Here is an 18,505-nt window from a genome sequence, read left to right on the forward strand (position 1 = left end):
AATTTTGCATTAGAGAATATGAAATATTTTTCCCTTATCCTTTCTGCAGTAGGGACATTAAATAACATTTTTAAAATCTGTTTCATTATTTCACAATCCAATTGCTATAATAGGCTGTAGGGAAAGGTGGAGATGGGAAGTGGGGGCATCACTGAGAACTTTGCCCCAGGATGGTGCTTTGGCATGTAAGGGCCCTGTGTTAGTAGCAAATACACCATAGTGTATGTTCCTTTCCTAAATGTGCATTATCTCCAATACTGTTTGTGTATCATATGAAGGTCCACCTTGAAAAGTACATCTCATCTGCTTCTCTCTCTCTCTCTCTCTCTCTCTCTCTCTCTCTCTCTCTCTCTCTCTCTCTCTCTCTCTCTCTCTCTCTTTCTGTGTGTGCATGTGTATATACTTATACTATCTGTTTATCTACCTGCCTCTATTTCTTTCTTTTTCCAGGAATTTCCTAATGAAGGCATTGTCAGTGTCGTTCGGAATGTCTTTGACTTCGACTCATGGTCTTCAGAAACAAAGGAAACTGTGGTACGCGTCATGCACCGCCACGGCATCCCTGTCGGTGCCTCTCCAACCAACATAAACCTTTCTCAGAAGTAAGGATCTCACCTTTGAGGAGGTGGAAGGACAAGGGAGGTGGGAGTGCAGAAGGAAGAAGGGAAAAATAAAGTTATCTGCTTCAGGCAAAGGAATATCTCAGCATTGTGACGTAATCTTACCTCAGGGCAAACCTTTCGGTTGAAATAGTTTTTATAGACTCAGTTTTACAGTGAATATATTTTGATGTATCATATGCAAGACAGGTATATCAATATCTTCTGTACCAAGAGGTTATTTTGTTTTTATTTTACTGCTACCAGGTTGTTTCATATGACTACTTTCAAGCTATCTTACCTAACTTCTGCCAAGTTAATCTATCATGGCTGTCACCAAGTTATTTTATCATGGCTGTTGCCAGGATATTATATTCATCTCATCTTTGGTGCCATGTTTCCTTTTATTAAGCCTGTGCACCCTCACAGTAGCAAAGGCTTTCACTGAGGGCTTGGCATTGGCACAAACACGATTTCTATAGATTGGGACCCTGTTCAGTTAGGGGTACGGTGACCTTTGTCCCAACAGATTCTCTACAATGGACCAGTAGGGTGAAGTGGCTAGGATTCCATGTCACCAATTGATTTGCTCTTTTGTGATTGTTGGTAGAATAAACAAGAAGACATTTTTTGGGTAAAATGAATTAAATAGTCTAGTAGCTAGTGGAATAAGAGGGGAAATGGCATCTGTTACAGAAGAGGTTAAATTTTATTCATTTTATTATGGCATTTTTCTTTTGACACATAAAGTTCAACATTTTATAATTTTATAAACACTTATTGGCTGCATGTTATTGTGGGGTTAAAATCTGCTCAGTAGCATGCAGCTGATACTTTAGGGCTATATAGGGCACCCCTATGGACCAGAGCCACATATAATTTTGTCAGTGATAGAAGAAATCTCTATTCATAGAGAAATAATGCTACTTTATTATACTGCAACTGTCCCTCTGATATACTGCCCCCTACTCTTAATATTGTCTTGCACCACTTCTCTGAATATTAATTTCCTTTTCACTGAACCCTGTAGTAGGAGAGAAAAAATACTGCAACTGAGTGTTCCCACTTAAGTTATAAAAGGTGACAAAAATGGGATGGGGATAGGGCTAGGCATCCTACTCTTTGTAGCCCCAAAGGGAGCATTCCTAAAAAAAGCAAAGGTATAAGAGGGTCTGGGAGGAGTTTCCAATGTAGTTGGGAGGATGTTAGGAGTGAAGAGAGGATGAGAGAGTTAAGGGGTGGCTATACTAGTAAACGAATAGATAGGTAAGTGTGTGGTGGAGTGGAAGGAGGTTTCTTCAAGGTTAAGGTGGATGAAGGTGAAACTAAGAAGGGAGATATGGGTCTTTGTAAGTGCATATGGGTTTGATAGTGAGAAGAGTGGAGAAGAAAAAGAGGCTTTCTGGATAGATTTAAATGAGTGCATAAAGGGTTCAGGGAGAAATGTCAGTGTAGTGGTATTAGGAGATCTCAATGCCAGGAAACAAGTCAATAGATGGAGTGGTTGGGAAGTGTGGAGTTCCAGGAAAAAATCATAGTGGAGAGATGATGGTGGAGATGTGTCTAGAGAGTTGATGATAGCAAATACAGTGTTTAGGAAGAAAGTCAAGCATAAGTACACATGGGAGAGGGTGGTGGATGGAAGGGTGGTAGATAGGGCTTTAATGGACTATATAGTGGTAACCAGGAGAAGAATAGGAAGAGTTTTGGATGTACATGTTCTTAGGGGAGAGAGTGGGGGAATATCAGATAATTTTTTGGTGGAAGGTAAGTTGAGAGTGGAGGATAGATGGAGAAAGAGGAAAAGGACAGAAGGTAGGGAGGTGCTTAAAGTAAACTGCTTAAATGAGAAAGAAAAGGAGGGGTATAAGAAGAAACTGAGAGAAGAGTGGGAGGTAATGAAGGATAGAGTAGAACTAGGAGTGGAGGAGGAATGGAGATGTTTCAATGAGGGAGTCATAAGGTGTGCAAAGATGGTATATGGAATAAGGGGGATGGGTGGAAATACAAGGAAGGGTAGTGAGTGATGGTATGATGAAATGAAGAAGATTGTAGAAGAGAAGAAATGAGCATTAACTGATTGGTTGCAAAATAGGACAAGAGGTATTGCAGATATATGGGATAGGAGGAAAGCTGCTAAGAGCAGTCAAGAGTTTTTACAAGAGTAGTAGAGCCTGTGTTAGAATTAGAAATGGAGAGAGTGAGTTGTTTGAGGTAAAGATGGGACTTCGCCAGAGATGTGTCATGTCACCTTGGCTGTTCAATTTATACATGAATGGAGTGGTATGAGAGGTAAATGCAAGGGTAATGGACTGGGGATTGGAGATGGTTAAAGAAAATGGAGAAAAGTGGGAGATAAGCCAGTTGTTGTTTGGTGATAACACTGTGCTTGTAGCAGGATCAGAAGAGGGATTAAGGAAGTTAGTGACAGAGTGTGGGAAGTTGTGCAAAAGAAGGAAGTTGAAAATAAATGTGGGTAAATGTAAGGTGATGAGATGTACAAGGAGAAAGGATGGCAGCAAATTGGAAATGCATATTAAGGGAGAGAGACTGGAGGAAGTGGATAGTATTAGATACTTGGGGGCAAATGTGGTGGGAAAGGGCGAAATTGAGGTAGAGGTAGAATGTAGATTGAGAGAAGCAAATAAATGCCATGGGGGATTAAGATGAGTAATGAGAAGTAGACATTTGGGAATAGATGCTAAGAGGAGATTGTATGAAGGGGTGATTGTGCTGACAGCACTGTATGGGGCAGAAACATGGAATATAGGAAATGATTTAAATGTGTTTGAGATGAAATGCTTGAGATGTATGGTAGGGGTTACTAGGTTGGATATAGTGAGAAACAAGGAGGTGAAGAGGAGAGCTGGGGAGAAAGGGAGTTGGGAGATAGGGTTGATGAAAGAGTATTGGGATGGTTTGGACACATGGAAAGAATGAGTGAAGAAAGATTAGTAAAAAGAGGTGTGGAAAGCAGAGTTTGAAGGAGTAAACATGAGCAGGCAACCAGGGATGAGATGGATGGATGGGGTAAAAGGGGCATTGGGAAAGAGGGGAATGTCTGTTGATGAAAGAAAGAAGAAGACAAAAGATAGGGGTGAGTGGAGAATGGTTGTGTATGGATGATGTGATGCAAAGATGGTGGGTGGGTTGGGGGTGAGGGGTGAGGGAGTATGTGTGAATGATATTTTGACACAACCCAAAGGGATTTCTCCCTGTCTTTTCTTTTTCTTCATGAGGGGGTGGAAAAGGAGGGGTTACCAATTAAATGAAGCCACCTTGCTGTGGATGTGCTGTCTTGCTACATTACTTCTGACCCAAGGCAGTGGTCGAGATGCAGGGATGACCTGTCATCCTTGAGGAGCCAAGAAAAGAAGGAGGGAGGGATGGTGAATGGGAGTGGAGTATGTGGGGATGAAATGGGTGGGAATGGATCCCCTTTGACTTTGGCTACCTCCCTTGTAAAGAGGAAAAAGTAAAGATGGAGTAGTTAGACACAGAAATTGCTAGTGCACCAGGTGCCCTGAAAATGAATGGCCTAGTAGTAGTGGAATAAGAGGGAAATGCCATATGGTATAGAAGAGGTTAAATTTTGCTGTTCATTTTATTATGGTATTTTTCTTTTGACACATAAAATTTGACTTTTTATGATTTTATGATTTCAGAAAGTAAAGCTGGGGCAGTTGGATACAGAAATTACTGGTACGCCAGGGGATGGGATCATATTAAAATATTTTTCCCCAAAATTAAATTAAAATAAAGATGAGGAATTTATAATTCTAGAAAATACTGAGGCACTTTGCAACCAGAAATACCAATCATTTACCTTTATTGTATTTCTAATTGGAGAAATCAATCAATTAATTGCCTCATGTTTTTCTTACAGTAGACCCATGAGTTCCAGCTAACTGGCAACAGCCAGTGAATTAAGGGCAGCGTAGCACTTCCACTTATAATGAGACATTCAGATTAATGATAGAAGGCTGATTTTTCTACCACAAATTGTGCATGTCACAGTGGTAAATAACCCCAAGTTTCACTATTTTACATACACAATTGTAGCTGTAATGAATGTCGATATTCACTTCATATTCACTTTACTTTCAAGTCATACAAACACAGCCCATTGAAAACAATATTAAAACAATTCCAGCATTATTCTATTTAGATATCACCAGTGACCTACCCCCAGTATCATGCAGTATATCCATACAAAAATATATACATTCACATTGCAAAACAAGCACTTAACTGCCAAATACCTTATTTCACCAAACTCACCCAAAAACCAAGCCAACATAGAAATTGTTCTCAAGACATATAAGAATTGCATTGGCGCACTTATGTTCAGGTCACCACTCTGTATTAAAAACAGTACCAATACAGAATCAGCTTAGCAACAATTACCCTAGATGCAACCATCTTACAAAATGCACAGAGCACCTACATTCACCCCTCTCAGATGACAACATTAAATCTCTCCACTGAATAATGTATGGGCTGAACCAGTGGCCATGGCTAGTATCCAGGGGGTTGCAGATCTTCTGCATGAGAGAGCCAGTACAACAGATTTTACCATCTGTTTCTTTGTGTCACTGTACTTTTTTCATGTAATATTTTGAGAGGACCAACTATACTTGCATGTGGTGGCCATGTAAGAAAGATGTTAGAGGGAATTACTTTTCTGCCATCAGTCTTTTAAAACCCATGAACAGTCTCACCTCCACCTTGAAGGGCTGACATTTTGTGTGTGGACCAGGCCAAGTATTTCAGTCAGCTTTAATTGTATTTTCTCCATCTTTTCACATAAAGAGAGGTGGCAACCAGCATCAGTACCATTCCTCCCACTACTCTATGCCGATAACATAGAAACACCCCAGATCAGGCATGTATGAGTTCTGAGCTCATATCTAGGAGGGTAATATTTGTTGATTACAAGTCCAAAGTGTGATCTAAGACCATGGTGAATCACAGACAATATTGCCCAGCATTTCTTCCCAGAGAAACCTGTGGGAATGCTCAAGGACTGTTGGCACCCACTGTGAAGGTGTGGCTTCCCAGTCAGTGAAACTTGAGAAAGTAATTTTTTTTATATTATCAGTACTACATTACCTCTGACTTGAGCAGTGTTCTTGGGACATGAATTGTCCTTCATCCACAAGGTGCTAAGATGAGACAATGGATTGGTTTTTGGATGGGTTTAGTGTATGCCTTGACTTGATATTTTAGATATTATTATTATTGGTATTACATACATATACCAAGGGCTTTTCCCCCTTACAAGAGAGGTAGCCAAAATCAAGACATAAATCCACTCCCATTGTTTTGATCTCCACATACTCCACTCCCATTCACAACCCCTCCCTCTTTTCTTGTCTCCTCCTGAATGACTGGTCAGAGGTAATGCAGTAAGACACAGCACATCTACAGCAAGGCCATTTAATTTAATCAGCCACCCTACCTCTCCATCCCCTCATCCAAAAAAAGAGAAGCTATTGATATTAATGTTATTTGTATTATTAATTATGAGTATCATTATATTATTGTCATTATCATTATTATTATTATTATTATTATTGTTATTATTATTGTTATTATTATTATTGTTATTATTATCATTACTATTATTATTATTATTATTATTACTATTATTATTATCATTATTATTGTTATTACTATTATTATCATTATTGTTACAAATGATATTATTTGTATAATTGTTAATATTTTTGTGACGTCAGATTCCTGTTAGATTGAAGTTTAAACAGAATTGCCTGGCAGATGTATAAAAAAGTAATAAAGTTACTTTTTATGATATATTGTTTCATTCACCTCAGAGTGACCCTTGCTGAGCCAGCTATGACGGCCATGTGGCAGATTGTGCGGCAGCGCAAGGCGGGAAAGACACAGCTAATGCATTTGCCCACTGAGACCTCCACACTCAAGTATAAGGTGAGTCTGTAATGCAACAATATCTATGTGTAGGGCTATATATGATTATGTATATACATATATATATATATATATATATATATATATATATATATATATATATATATATATATATATATTATATATATATATATATATGTATTTCCCTAGTTGTATTTTACAGGAAGAGAGCTATGCTTGTAGTGATCTGCTTTTGTATCTCTCAGAATCCAGTTTGATTTTAAATTCTTGTATAGTTTTTGCACTCACTGTTTTTCTCATTCAGTTTGTTCTAGATATCTATCACTGTGTGGGAAGCAATGTTTTTTTTTCAGATCTCTTCTGTAACTATCCTTTTTAAGTTTATTTTCATGTCCTCTTTTTTTTCTTTTATCCCACTTTAGTTTATTTTCACATCCTCTATTAAGGACTTCCATCTCTTTCATAATTCTGTAGATGCATAGTAGATCTCCTCTTTTTCTTCTTTGTACCAGGGTTGGTAGTTTGAGTTTGTCCAATCTTTGTTTGTATGTCAGTTTGGAGAGTCTTGGTGCCATCTTTGTCATTGCTCTTTGAATTCTTTCTAATTTCTTTATGTTCTTTATAGTACTAGGTGTCCATAGTGTTGCAGCATATGGTACTCCAATCTTGGTCTTAGCAATGTAACTAATATTTTCTTTACCATTTCTTCATCCATGAAGTCAAAGGCCACTTTCATTGATCTTAATAAATTGAAAATTTCTCCAACTATTTGTTGATATGTTAGTCTGATGCCATGTCATTGGTGATAGTTACTCCTAGGTTCCTTTCTGAGTTGACATTTTTAACTTCCTTTGTACCAATTTTATATTGTCCCAATAATCTATTTTTGCTTTTTTCAAATTCCATTATACTACATTTCTTAATGTTGAAATTCACTTCACACTTCCGACTCCATTCCCAGACTTTGTCTCTCTTCTTTGCTCTAATGTCTGTAGCTCAAGTTTTGCTAGTCTCTCTTCATATGATAGTTCTGAGAGTGTTGGTGCCAATTTTGGAATTGCTCTTTGTATTCTTTCAAGTTTTGTTATACATTTTTTTGTATTTGGTGACCACGTCGTCGCTGCATATTCCAATCTTGGTCTTATCAAAGTGACTAGTATTTTCTTCACCATTTCTTCATCCAGGTATGTAAATGCCACTCTGATTGTTCTTACATACATACATATACCAAGGCTTTTTCCCCCTTTCAAGGGAGGTAGCCAAAAAGGGAAAGGCAAAAAACACTCCCACCCATTTCATCCCTAAATACACTCCACACCCCTCCCACCCTCCCTCTCATCTAAGCACCTCCTGGATGACGGGTCATCCCTGCACCTTGCCCACCGCCCTGGGTCAGAAGCAGTGTCGCAAGACACAGCACATCCACAGCAAGGCCGCTTCATTCAATGGGCGACCCCCCCCTCTCCGTCCCCCCTTGCATATAAGGAGAGGACGGGGAGAAATCCCTTCGGGCTGCGTCAAAATTTACTCACACATACTACCCCACCCCCCACCCCCCCGCCCATTCCTCCTCATGCAATCACAACATCATCCATATACAACCATTCTCCACTCACCTCTGTCTTCCGTCCTCTCCCTTCCTTCCTCAACAGACATTCCCCTCTTCCCCAAAGCCCCCTTCACCCCATCCATCCACCTCATCCTAGGACGTCCCCTCATGTTCACTCCCTCCACATCTGCCTTCCATACCTCTTTTACTAGTCTTTCTTCACTCATTCTTTCCATGTGTCCAAACCATCCTAATATTCTTTCATCAACCCTATCTCCCAAATCCTTTTTCACCCCTGTTCTCCTCCTCACCTCCTCATTTCTCACTCTATCCAGCCTAGTAACCCCCACCATACTTCTAGACACCTCATCTCAAACACATTCAAACTCCTTCTCTCTTCTTCTCTTATGTTCCACGTTTCTGCCCCATACAGTGCTGTTGGCACAATCACTCCTTCATACAGTCTCCTCTTCGCATCCATTCCTAAATGTCTATTCCTTATTACACTCTTTAATCCACCAAGGCATTTACTCGCTTCTCTCAATCTACATTCTACCTCCACCTTCACTCCACCTTTTCCTGCTACACTTGCACCCAAGTATCTAAAACTATCCACTTCCTCCAGTCGCTCTCCCTTAATGTTCACTTCCAGTCTACTGCCACTTTCGCCCCTTGTACATCTCATCACCTTACTTTTACCCACATTTATCTTTAGCTTTCTTCTATCACATACTCTCCCAAACTCTGCCACCAGCTTCCTCAATCCCTCCTCTGACCCTGCCACAAGCGCAGTGTCGTCCGCAAACAACAGCTGACTCACCTCCCACTTTTCTCCATTTTCTTTAACCATCTCCAATCCCTGACCCACTACCCTAGCATTCACCTCTCGCACCACCCCATCCATGTATAAGTTGAACAGCCAGGGTGACATAACGCATCCTTGACGAAGTCCCACCTTTACTTCAAACCACTCACTCTCTCCATTTCTAATCCTGACACAAGCTCTACTACTCTCATAAAAATTCTTGACAGCTCCCAAAAGCTTTCCTCCTATCCCATAAATCTGCATAACCTCCCACAGTGCCTTTCTGTCTACCCTATCATAAGCCTTTTCCAGATCCATAAAAGCCCAAAAAACATCCTTCCCCTTTCCTATAGCTTTCTCACATATCTGTCTTACCACAAAGATCTGATCTACACAACCTCTACCTGTCCTAAAACCACACTGTTCCTCACCAATTACTCCTGTTCCTCTCCTAATCCTCTCAATCAAGATCCTCCCATAAGCCTTCCCTACTACACTTAACAGGCTAATCCCTCTGAAACTACTACATTCACACTTGTCCCCTTTTCCCTTGTAAAGAGGAACTATACAGGCACTTCTCCAGTCCTCCGGTACTCTACCCTCTCTTCAGCAAACATTAAATAACCTCACCAACCAGTCCACCATCACTGAACCTCTCTTTTTCAGTCATAATAATGACTCCCAGGTCCTTCTCATATTCTACATTTTTTATTTCTTCTTCTCCCAATTTATATGATTCCACTATTCTTTTTTTGCTTCTTCAAAATTCCATTATACTACACTTCTTAAGGTTAAATTCCATCTCCCACTTCCTACTCCATTCCCATACTTTATTGAGATCACTCTGTAGCGACTCAATCTTCTTCAATTTTCACTTTTTTAAAAAAAATTTGCATTATCCGCAAAGAAGCTCATATAACTTTCAATTTCTTTATCCATATCATTAATATATATAGCAAACATTGTTGGGGCCAGAACTGTTCCTTGTCGAACACCACTTATCACTTCATCCCAATTAGATTGTTTGTCTCTTATCACCACTCTCATTTTTCTTTCATGCAAGAAGTCTTCCATCCACTTCAACAGTTTGTCCTGTATTACTCCTGCAGTTTCTAATCTCTTAAGCAACTTCTTATGTGGCACCTTATCAAAAACTTTTTTCAGGTCTAAAAATGCACAATCAGCCTAACCATCTCTTTTTTGTATTATATCTATTAGCCTTGAATAGAAACACATTAAGTTTGTGACACATGATCATCCTTGTCTAAATCCAAATTGCCTTGGATTTAGTACGTTGTTTTTTCCGAATGCCTTACCCATCTACTTTTTATAATTCTTTCACCAATTTTGGCTATTGTACTTGTAAGAGAGACCGGTCTATAGTTAATAGGGTCTTCCTTGTTCCCCCTTTATATATTTGTACTATATTTTCTCTTTTCCAATCTTCTGAAACTTTTCCTTCTTTCAATGAACTTTTTATTAGACTATGTATTTTGTCTGTTAGTTCATTCCTGCATTCTCTCAAAATCCAGTTTGCCATTTCATCTGGACTGTGCGATTTTCTGACATCGAGATTACTCAATTGTTTCATTATTCTATTCCTTGATACTTCTATCTCTTTCTCCTCCCATCTGATATCTCTAGGTTGTATGTTCTCCCTTGTAAGCACCTATTTAAAATGCTTGTTCATAGTTTCTGCCATTTCTATTTCCTCTGTGTAATTAACTCCTTGTCGTAGTTTCTCTAATTCTTGTTTGTTTTTCAGTTTGTTGTTTGCAAATCTTTAAAATAGTTTTGGTTGATCTTTACATTTGTCTATGATATCTTTTTCATATTTTCTCCTTTCTTTTCTGCACACTTGTACATATTCATTTCTATAACTAGTATATATTTTCCATTTTTCAGGTCTTTTGTCTTTTTTCCATTTTATCCAAACTATCCCTTTTGTCTTTTAACTCCCTACATCTTTTGTTGTACCAGCACTTTACATACTCTTTTTTTTTTGCATTTGTCTTGGAACATACTTTTCCACTCCTTCTTTATAAATTTTTGTCAAAATATTCCATTTCTCTTCTACAGTTGTTTCCTCCTTGTGTATTCTTTCCCAGTCAGCTTTTTTAAATAATTCTTTTATTTTAACAAAATTGATTTTTTCATACATCAATCTTCCCTTTCTATATTGTTAATTTTTTTCATGTATTTTTCCTCGTTTAGTTACAGTTCAAACAATATGTGGTCACTTTTACTTATTGGTGTCATATATTCAATCTTTTCCACTATTTCGGGTTCTGATGTGATTATTAGGTCCAGTCTCGATGGTTCTTTCTCATTTCTATACCTAGTATTCTCTTGTATCCATTGCTGTCATTGTATGTTCTATAATCATATCAAGTAGTACATTTCCCCATAGGTCATCTCCACCCTTCACTGTCATCTCTTCCCAGCAGATTTCTTTACAATTAAAGTCACCCATTATAACTATTCTTCCTCCATCTTCCATTATCTTATTTAGTGTTATCCTTGTGTCTTCTAACATATTTTTGTGTTCTTTCTCTTCCCACGAAGCCGTTTTAGGAGGCACATAATTTACTACAAACTTCCTGCTCTTCCCATCCCTGTCCTCCACTTCTATCATAATCATCTCTACTCTATTCTTTCCATATGTGACATTCCTCACATTTATATCCTTCTTAGTCAGGAACATAACTCCACCCCCTTGTTTTACCTCTCTGTTTCTAATCCAATAATTATATGCACCATGTCCTATACTGTTGGGTGGTAGTGGACCTTTCAATTTTGTCTCTACAATTCCCATTATGTCAGGTTCTTTTTCTTTCAGGTAATCATTCAGTTCATTCAAGCCTGTTATTAATCCATCTATATTTGTGTAAGACACTTTTAATTTTCTGCTACTTCCATCCTGTTTTCTGTTTCCATTCCGTTTTTCTCTGCTATGAACCATTTCCTCACTTTCATATTCACTGCTCTCCAGTAGAATTTCTCTTTTTCTGACTCTGTTCTGTTCTCGTTTTTTTTCTTAGCTCCTATTTTGTTTTTGTTTTTTCCCTCCTCTCTTTCCTCTTTATTCATTTCTCTTTTTATCCATACCTGTTTATATTGATCACTGTGTGCTAGTTTCCCTGTTTTTGCCAAGATATTCTCTGATGTTGTTTGTGACCTGAATTTAACCTTAATTGGTCTGGTCTTATCAGTATTGTATTTCCCTATTCTATATATTTCTTCTATTTCTTTCCCTGTTTCTGGTTCATCTTCTTGAACTACTTCTAATATCTTATTTACTTTTTCCTTTTCTTCCTTTATTCTTGTAGTCCTATTTAGATTATACTTCTCTTCCATCCTTAATATAATTATACATTTCTTTTTATCCGCTAAGTCTCTTACTATATTCTCCTTCTCCCTCATCATTTTAATAATTGTGTCCTTAGTTTGTTCTTTCATCTGCTGTTCCATTATACCTCTAAATTCCATTTTATTGTTCTCTTGTACTTTTTTCCAACCACTTACCTCTTTTGCTATGGATTCTTTATTCTCTTTATTACTGCTCTTCAATTCCTCGTTCTCATCCTTTACTTCTCTTAACTGTCTTTTTAATTCTACTATTTCTTTAGTTAGGTTTTGATTCTCCTTCTTTAGTTCTTTCAGTTTATCAACTCTTTGAGTAATCAACTTTATTTGGTTAAACCTAGCTTCCTAATTTTCATTCATTTCTTTTACTTTCTCCTCTAGATTTACTAGTCAGAGGAGGTTGTCATTTCCTCCCTCATTAAATCCATGGAAATAGCTATCTTCACCTTCCATTGCGCTGCTCTTATCTATATTTCTAATTTTTATATTTTTACTAATCACATTGACTTCACCACTATCGTCAGGCCGTCTTTTGTTGACATGCCGTCTGACTTCCTGGGCCCTATCTTCCCCTTCCTCATTTCCTTCCATTTTCCTCAGTAATCCCTCCCCTTCTCCTTTTTCTTCACCTTCCCACTACACCACGAGCTTTCCCCTTCCCTATTAATACAACACAGGTACTTCCTTGTCGTTGTGATCCTCGAAATTTGCAGTCCTCTCTGGAGTCCAAACTTCGTTGCCACCTCGACCGACGTGTGTGTGTTTTTTGTGTATGACCACATTTAATACATACCTGTATACACACACATATATGCACTCAAACACATAGTATAAATGTAGAAGTAAGGGAAGTGCTCAATCTTTTGAGACCATTGGATGTGACACAAACTCCAGGACCTGACAGGATCTCAAACTGAATAATCACAGAATGTAGGAAGTAACTATTGGACAAGATTCACAGTCTTATTATATGTTTGTTGAAAGAAGGCATAGTACCACTTGATTGGAAAAGAGCAAATGTGGTACCAGTACACAAAAGTGGGATTAGGGAGACACCGCTAAATTATAGGCCAGTATCACTGACCAGCACAATAATTAAATTTTGTGAAAGATTGATGGACCAAATACGTTGAAGAGATGAACATTATGACAGTCAGTCTGCTTTTAGATCTAGGATGTCCTTTGAAGCTTTTACTTGATAGTGATTGATGTGTTGCAAGAGAAAGAGGGGTGGATGGATTGCGTGTACCTCAACCTGGATAAGGCTTTTAAAAGATACCTCACAGTTGACTTATGTGGAAACTGGAGAACGTTGGAGGATTGATAGGCAAAGTACTTGAATGGATGAAAGATTTTTAGACGGGGAGATATATGAGGACAGTAAAAAAGGATACTGTTGTAGATGACGCAAAAATCATGACAAGAGTGAAAAACAAAAAGGACTGTAAACTATTGCAAAAATATCTAGACACTTTTTTTGCATGGAGCCAAGAAAGGGAAATGAAGTTTGCCACCAGAAAATGTAAAGTACAGGAAATGGGCAATAGCTGCAAAACAACAACCTTAAACTATTCCTTGGGAAGAGAACCCCCGAGGTAAATACAATCAGGTAAATGCATACATATGCACCTAAACACACAATAGATATATGTGTTTCCTCAAGTAGTTCCCCAACCGTCTCTCGGATTTTAGGACCTCAGCACAAGACTCACATCCCTCACTTTAGTTATTTCCTACGAGCATGAATAATGAATTGCTCACATGCTGAGACCAGAGCGGGTCTCCAGAGAAATGGGTTGTGCATATCCATAAATGTGCTTGAAGGTTATGAAGACCCCGAGTAGTCTGATATACACCATGCTATTTTTCTGTCTCTTGAGTGACCAACATAGGGGACTCACTAGCAGTGATCTTGCGATAGTCTTCAGAAATCATTAATACCCTTCCTTTTTGAGGTGCAGGACCTGGCCCAAGATATTTCTATCAATTTAACTATTTCCTCCAAATCTTCACATAAGGAGATCTGACAACCAGCCATTGCTTGCTCCTCCTCCTCTTGCCAGTAGTTGATATAGAAAACGTCTTACACTAATACAGCAGACGCAACAGTCCGATGTTTTATTTCGTGGAGGGCCCAAAAACCGTTGCTTATGAAGGGTTACTAGTCCCCAGTCAATAAAATTCGGGGCTACAAGTGTTAGCACTATTAATTATCATTATTGTTTTGGTTACAACTCAAAATCTCTTTCCGTTGCAGGGCCCCATCTACTTCAACGTGTTCCGTCACGCCATGGACATGACGGAAGCCCGTGCGGCCGTCTTCACGGAACAGCAGCGCTACTGGACCTTGCCCATGCACGAAACGGCTCTTGTCACGGACGTCGCTGTCTCTCGCGGGGGCACGCTGGACCCTCTGGACGACACCCTTTACGTGGTCACAGCGGCACCCGTGGCCCTTTACACCATGTGCCCCCGAGGGGACTTCATTGGTCAGATCCTTCTCCATGATGTCTTCTCGATGCACCGTGGATCGTACCAACCTCGTCCGCGACTGACCGCTCTTGGGGGTCAGTTCGAAGGTAGCGTAGCTGTCCATGAAGAAATAACCAACACGCTGCTGCTGGTTACCCCTGACACGGGTTCCGTCAGGAAAGTCCAGCTGGCCTCGCTTCTTGAATCTGCCGCCGACAGCATTGTTAGGAAGTTCTCATCATCCGCCAAAGAAGCTCCTTTCTTCAGGATGTGCCGGGACGGTGCCGATAGGGGTGTCTTAGCCCTGTGGGAAGTGGGTGGAGGTCGAGTATTAGTAGTTGACTTGGTCGAGGAGAAGCTCCACTCCATAACTTTACCCGTTATCCTGACGTCCTTGCACTTACTAGATAAGTGCCAGTGGCTTGTCGTCGATAAGGATAACAAAAAGTGGCTTGTCCGGGGCTTGGAAGACGATCCGATTCCGAGCGTCCTGCACCCAGTGACTGAGACTCCCGAAGACAAATACCAACCTGTCCGTGACATCACTCGCGTTTCCAGGAAACTCCCCGATTTCGTGCTTTCCTCCGCCCTCCGGCAGCGCATCAGTGCACCAAGTCGCCTAGTGACGAGCATCGATTCCTTGGCTCACATCGTCGTGGGGTTCCCGGACCTCGACTCGAGTGGGAATGAGGTCTACACATGGCCTCGAGATGGTCCTTCCCCTGACAACGCCTCCAAGACAGTAGATGTGAGCACCACGACGGTCCTCCTACCGGAGGTCGGCCAGGTGGTACGTGTAGTCGAGACGCCTCCACCCAGAGCCCTTCAGGACTCCCAGGGTGTTGTCCAACGTCCTACCAATGTGGGGTCTTACTTGGAGGTGACGGACATTGTCAACCACACTTTAAGCTACGTCCCGGTGCCACGGGCCACACACTCCTCCCCTTACTGGTCTTGGTCTCGAAGTGTCCAGGCGGCACCCTTGGTCCTTGCGCCCATCAGTGGCGAAGGAGTGGCTACAGTAGACGCCGGGGGTGTGGTTCGGATCTGGCAGACAGGGTCTGCAGGATTGGAGCGTGCCCTTAACCAGTGGCGCCAAATGATCGGAGACGACAATCAGAATTTGCGCCTTGAACTCGAAAGAACGAGTGGCCTAGACGTCTCCGAGCCCAAATACGGCAAGGACGACCCTGACAACCAGCCTCATGTAGGAGGGAATACCTGGGCGGGGGGCACTGGTGGACGTGACACTGCAGGTCTTGGGGGGAAGGGTGGTCCGTATAGGCTGGACAAGGGACACGATGTTCACCAACTCCCGCAATGGGAGAAGGACGCGGTGCCCGAAGAGGTCAAGAAAGCCGCCCATGAGATGGCTCAGAAAGCTTTCAAGGAGCGCCTTCGGGAGATTCGTATGAGCGAGTACGATGCTTCATTATACGAACGCTTCTCCGGCAGCGTCAAGGGCCAAGTCACGGCTCTACGGGTCATTCTCTCCTCCTTACAAGCTCGTAGCAAGGAGCGCCAGTGGGTTCGACACCGTACTGACGGCGAGCTGGATGATACGAAGCTAATAGAAGGGCTAGCAGGTGAACGTGGGATCTATAAGCAGCGCCGGGAGGAAGAACCCGAGATGGGAGCACCCATGACCAAACCCAAGAGACTCCGGCTCGTTGTTGACGTCTCAGGGTCGATGTACAGGTTCAACGGCTATGACGGCCGACTCGAGCGGGAGCTTGAGGCTGTTCTCATGGTCATGGAAGCCTTCGAAGGCTTTGAGACCAAATTTAAGTATGATATCTACGGACATTCGGGTGAGGAGGAGGCCGTGGAAATAGTACAGCACGCAAGTCCCCCAACGAACAACAAGGAGCGCCTCGAAGTTCTGAAGACGATGCAAGCGCACTCGCAATTCTGTCTCAGCGGGGATAACACCATCGAAGCTGCTCGCCACGCCGTGACTGCTATGACCAAGGAGGACGCCGACGAGACCTTTGTCATCCTCCTGTCGGACGCTAACCTCGAGCGCTACGGCATCAAACCCCGTGAACTCACCAATGTCCTCTCAGCCCAGCCGTCCGTCAATACCTACGCTATCTTTATTGGGTCTTTGGGAGACCAAGCAGATCGGCTTACCCAAGCCCTTCCCACCGGGCGTGCCTTCGTCTGCCTCGACCTCAAGAAACTCCCGCAGATCCTTCAACAGATATTCATGTCTGCCATGCTGAAATGAACGTATAAGGTTTTATGAATTTTGGTTAACAAAGTCGAAGTGGTCAGGGCGAATAAGCACATAATCGACGCGTACCAGTACTCATCGTTCGCCTTCCAGTTGTGGAAATCACCCTTTTGTAAGACCTCGGAAAGCCATTAATTGTTTTTCACCGTCTCTTGGTGAACATTGTTGAACCACACTCGCAGAAAATAAAGATTCTACAAAAATTTACTTATTACAGAAATAATAAAAACTCACTTATTTTCTTCAGTTGTCTTCACCTATGAAGTCAGTGAATTCATTTTGGAAAGCCACAGATGTTTGTATTATAAGTTTTAGCTCACTGTACATGCATTCTTTGTTGAATATATATTTAGTTTTTGGTATGAGTATGATATATCCTGTTTCATAGATCGTATTGATTCATAGAACAACATATTGAAAGAATAGCAAGGTAGATTTCTGGGGCAATACTAATGAGCCAATGGATAAAGGTGACTCAAGTAAGTATGGATAACATTACTACGAGCCAAATATAATTTTTTTTTCTTTTTTTAAGTATCTTTGCCTCAAAAGAAAAAGTGACCACGTAACAATTAAATTCCAGTTGGCGGGTGGGGAATGGAGCCAAGCAAATTGAACTCAATTTTGGGAAGGTAGGCTTGAAGAAATTCTTTGAACCAGAGTACGGAGCCTCCAACCTCTTACGAATTCTGTTTACTCGTACCCAAACATAGCAAGAGTGAAGGTCATGAGGGACATATGGTTGAGGTGGGGTATGACAGTCACCGGACGCGAGGTCATAGAAATTGATAGATTGGTAAGGAGTAAAACCAGTTATCTTGCCTAGCGCGAAGAGCTGTTTTAAGAGAGCGGTGGAAACGTTCAATCATGCCGTTAGCTTGGGGGTGATAACTAGTAGTACGCATATGGTGGAAGCCAATGATAGATGAAAGCTTAGAGAAAAGTTCACTCTCGAACTGTCGTGTTGTTGCATGAAGACTGCGCCAAGTCCGGTGTAGGACGCATCTGTGTATATTGTGAAGGGAAGCTTATGGTTTGAAAAATCAAGGACAGGTGATGTGGCTAAGGCTTTCTTTAAGTAATTAAAGTCTTTCTCTTGGTCAGGTGTCCAATTGAAAGGGATGTCCTTAAGTAGCGAAGTTAATGGTGCTGCTATACCAGCGTAACCTTGAATGTATCGTCTGTAAAAATCTTATAGACCATGGAATGAATATATGTAGTCAACAGAGGTAGGGCATGGAATATGAATTACTGCCTTGACCTTGTCCTGCGAGGTTAAAGTTCCTTGAGAGTTAAGGGCGTACCATAAGAAGCGTATTTCTTTTTAAAGGAAGGAACACTTCTTAAGCTTCAATTTGTGGCCTGCCTTTGTTACTCATGAGAAAACAATGATAAGAGTGTGTAAGTGTCGAATAATCGATTTCAAAGCGATGATCACTTCATCAAGGCACATAAACACAGAATGGCCTATGAGACCTGCAAGGACTGTGTGCATAAGACGCGTGAATACTGAAAAAGGTGAAATAGGAGTGTAAAAAGTCTTGTAATACAGGTATTGGGTGTCT

At 40.9% G+C, this 18,505-nt stretch overlaps 1 protein-coding gene across 5 annotated transcripts in view; it reads left to right on the plus strand.

Annotated features, from left to right (window-relative positions):
* The window catches only part of c12.2 (von Willebrand factor A domain-containing protein c12.2), a 353,857-nt gene extending 336,558 nt beyond the window's left edge, over positions 1-17,299 (plus strand). For all 5 annotated transcript variants that reach the window (XM_076212829.1, XM_076212831.1, XM_076212827.1 and 2 more), the window contains 3 exons: positions 451-602; positions 6,437-6,551; positions 14,490-17,299. In XM_076212829.1, coding sequence (XP_076068944.1) covers positions 451-602; positions 6,437-6,551; positions 14,490-16,934 — 2,712 coding nt within the window. In that variant the 3' untranslated portion in view covers positions 16,935-17,299. The remainder of the gene's footprint in view (positions 1-450; positions 603-6,436; positions 6,552-14,489) is intronic.
* The last annotated feature ends 1,206 nt before the right edge of the window (positions 17,300-18,505 follow it).

Source organism: Oratosquilla oratoria, chromosome 30, assembly GCF_046742065.1.
Source record: "Oratosquilla oratoria isolate Oo_2021 chromosome 30, ASM4674206v1, whole genome shotgun sequence".
Taxonomy (NCBI): Eukaryota; Metazoa; Arthropoda; class Malacostraca; order Stomatopoda; family Squillidae; genus Oratosquilla; species Oratosquilla oratoria.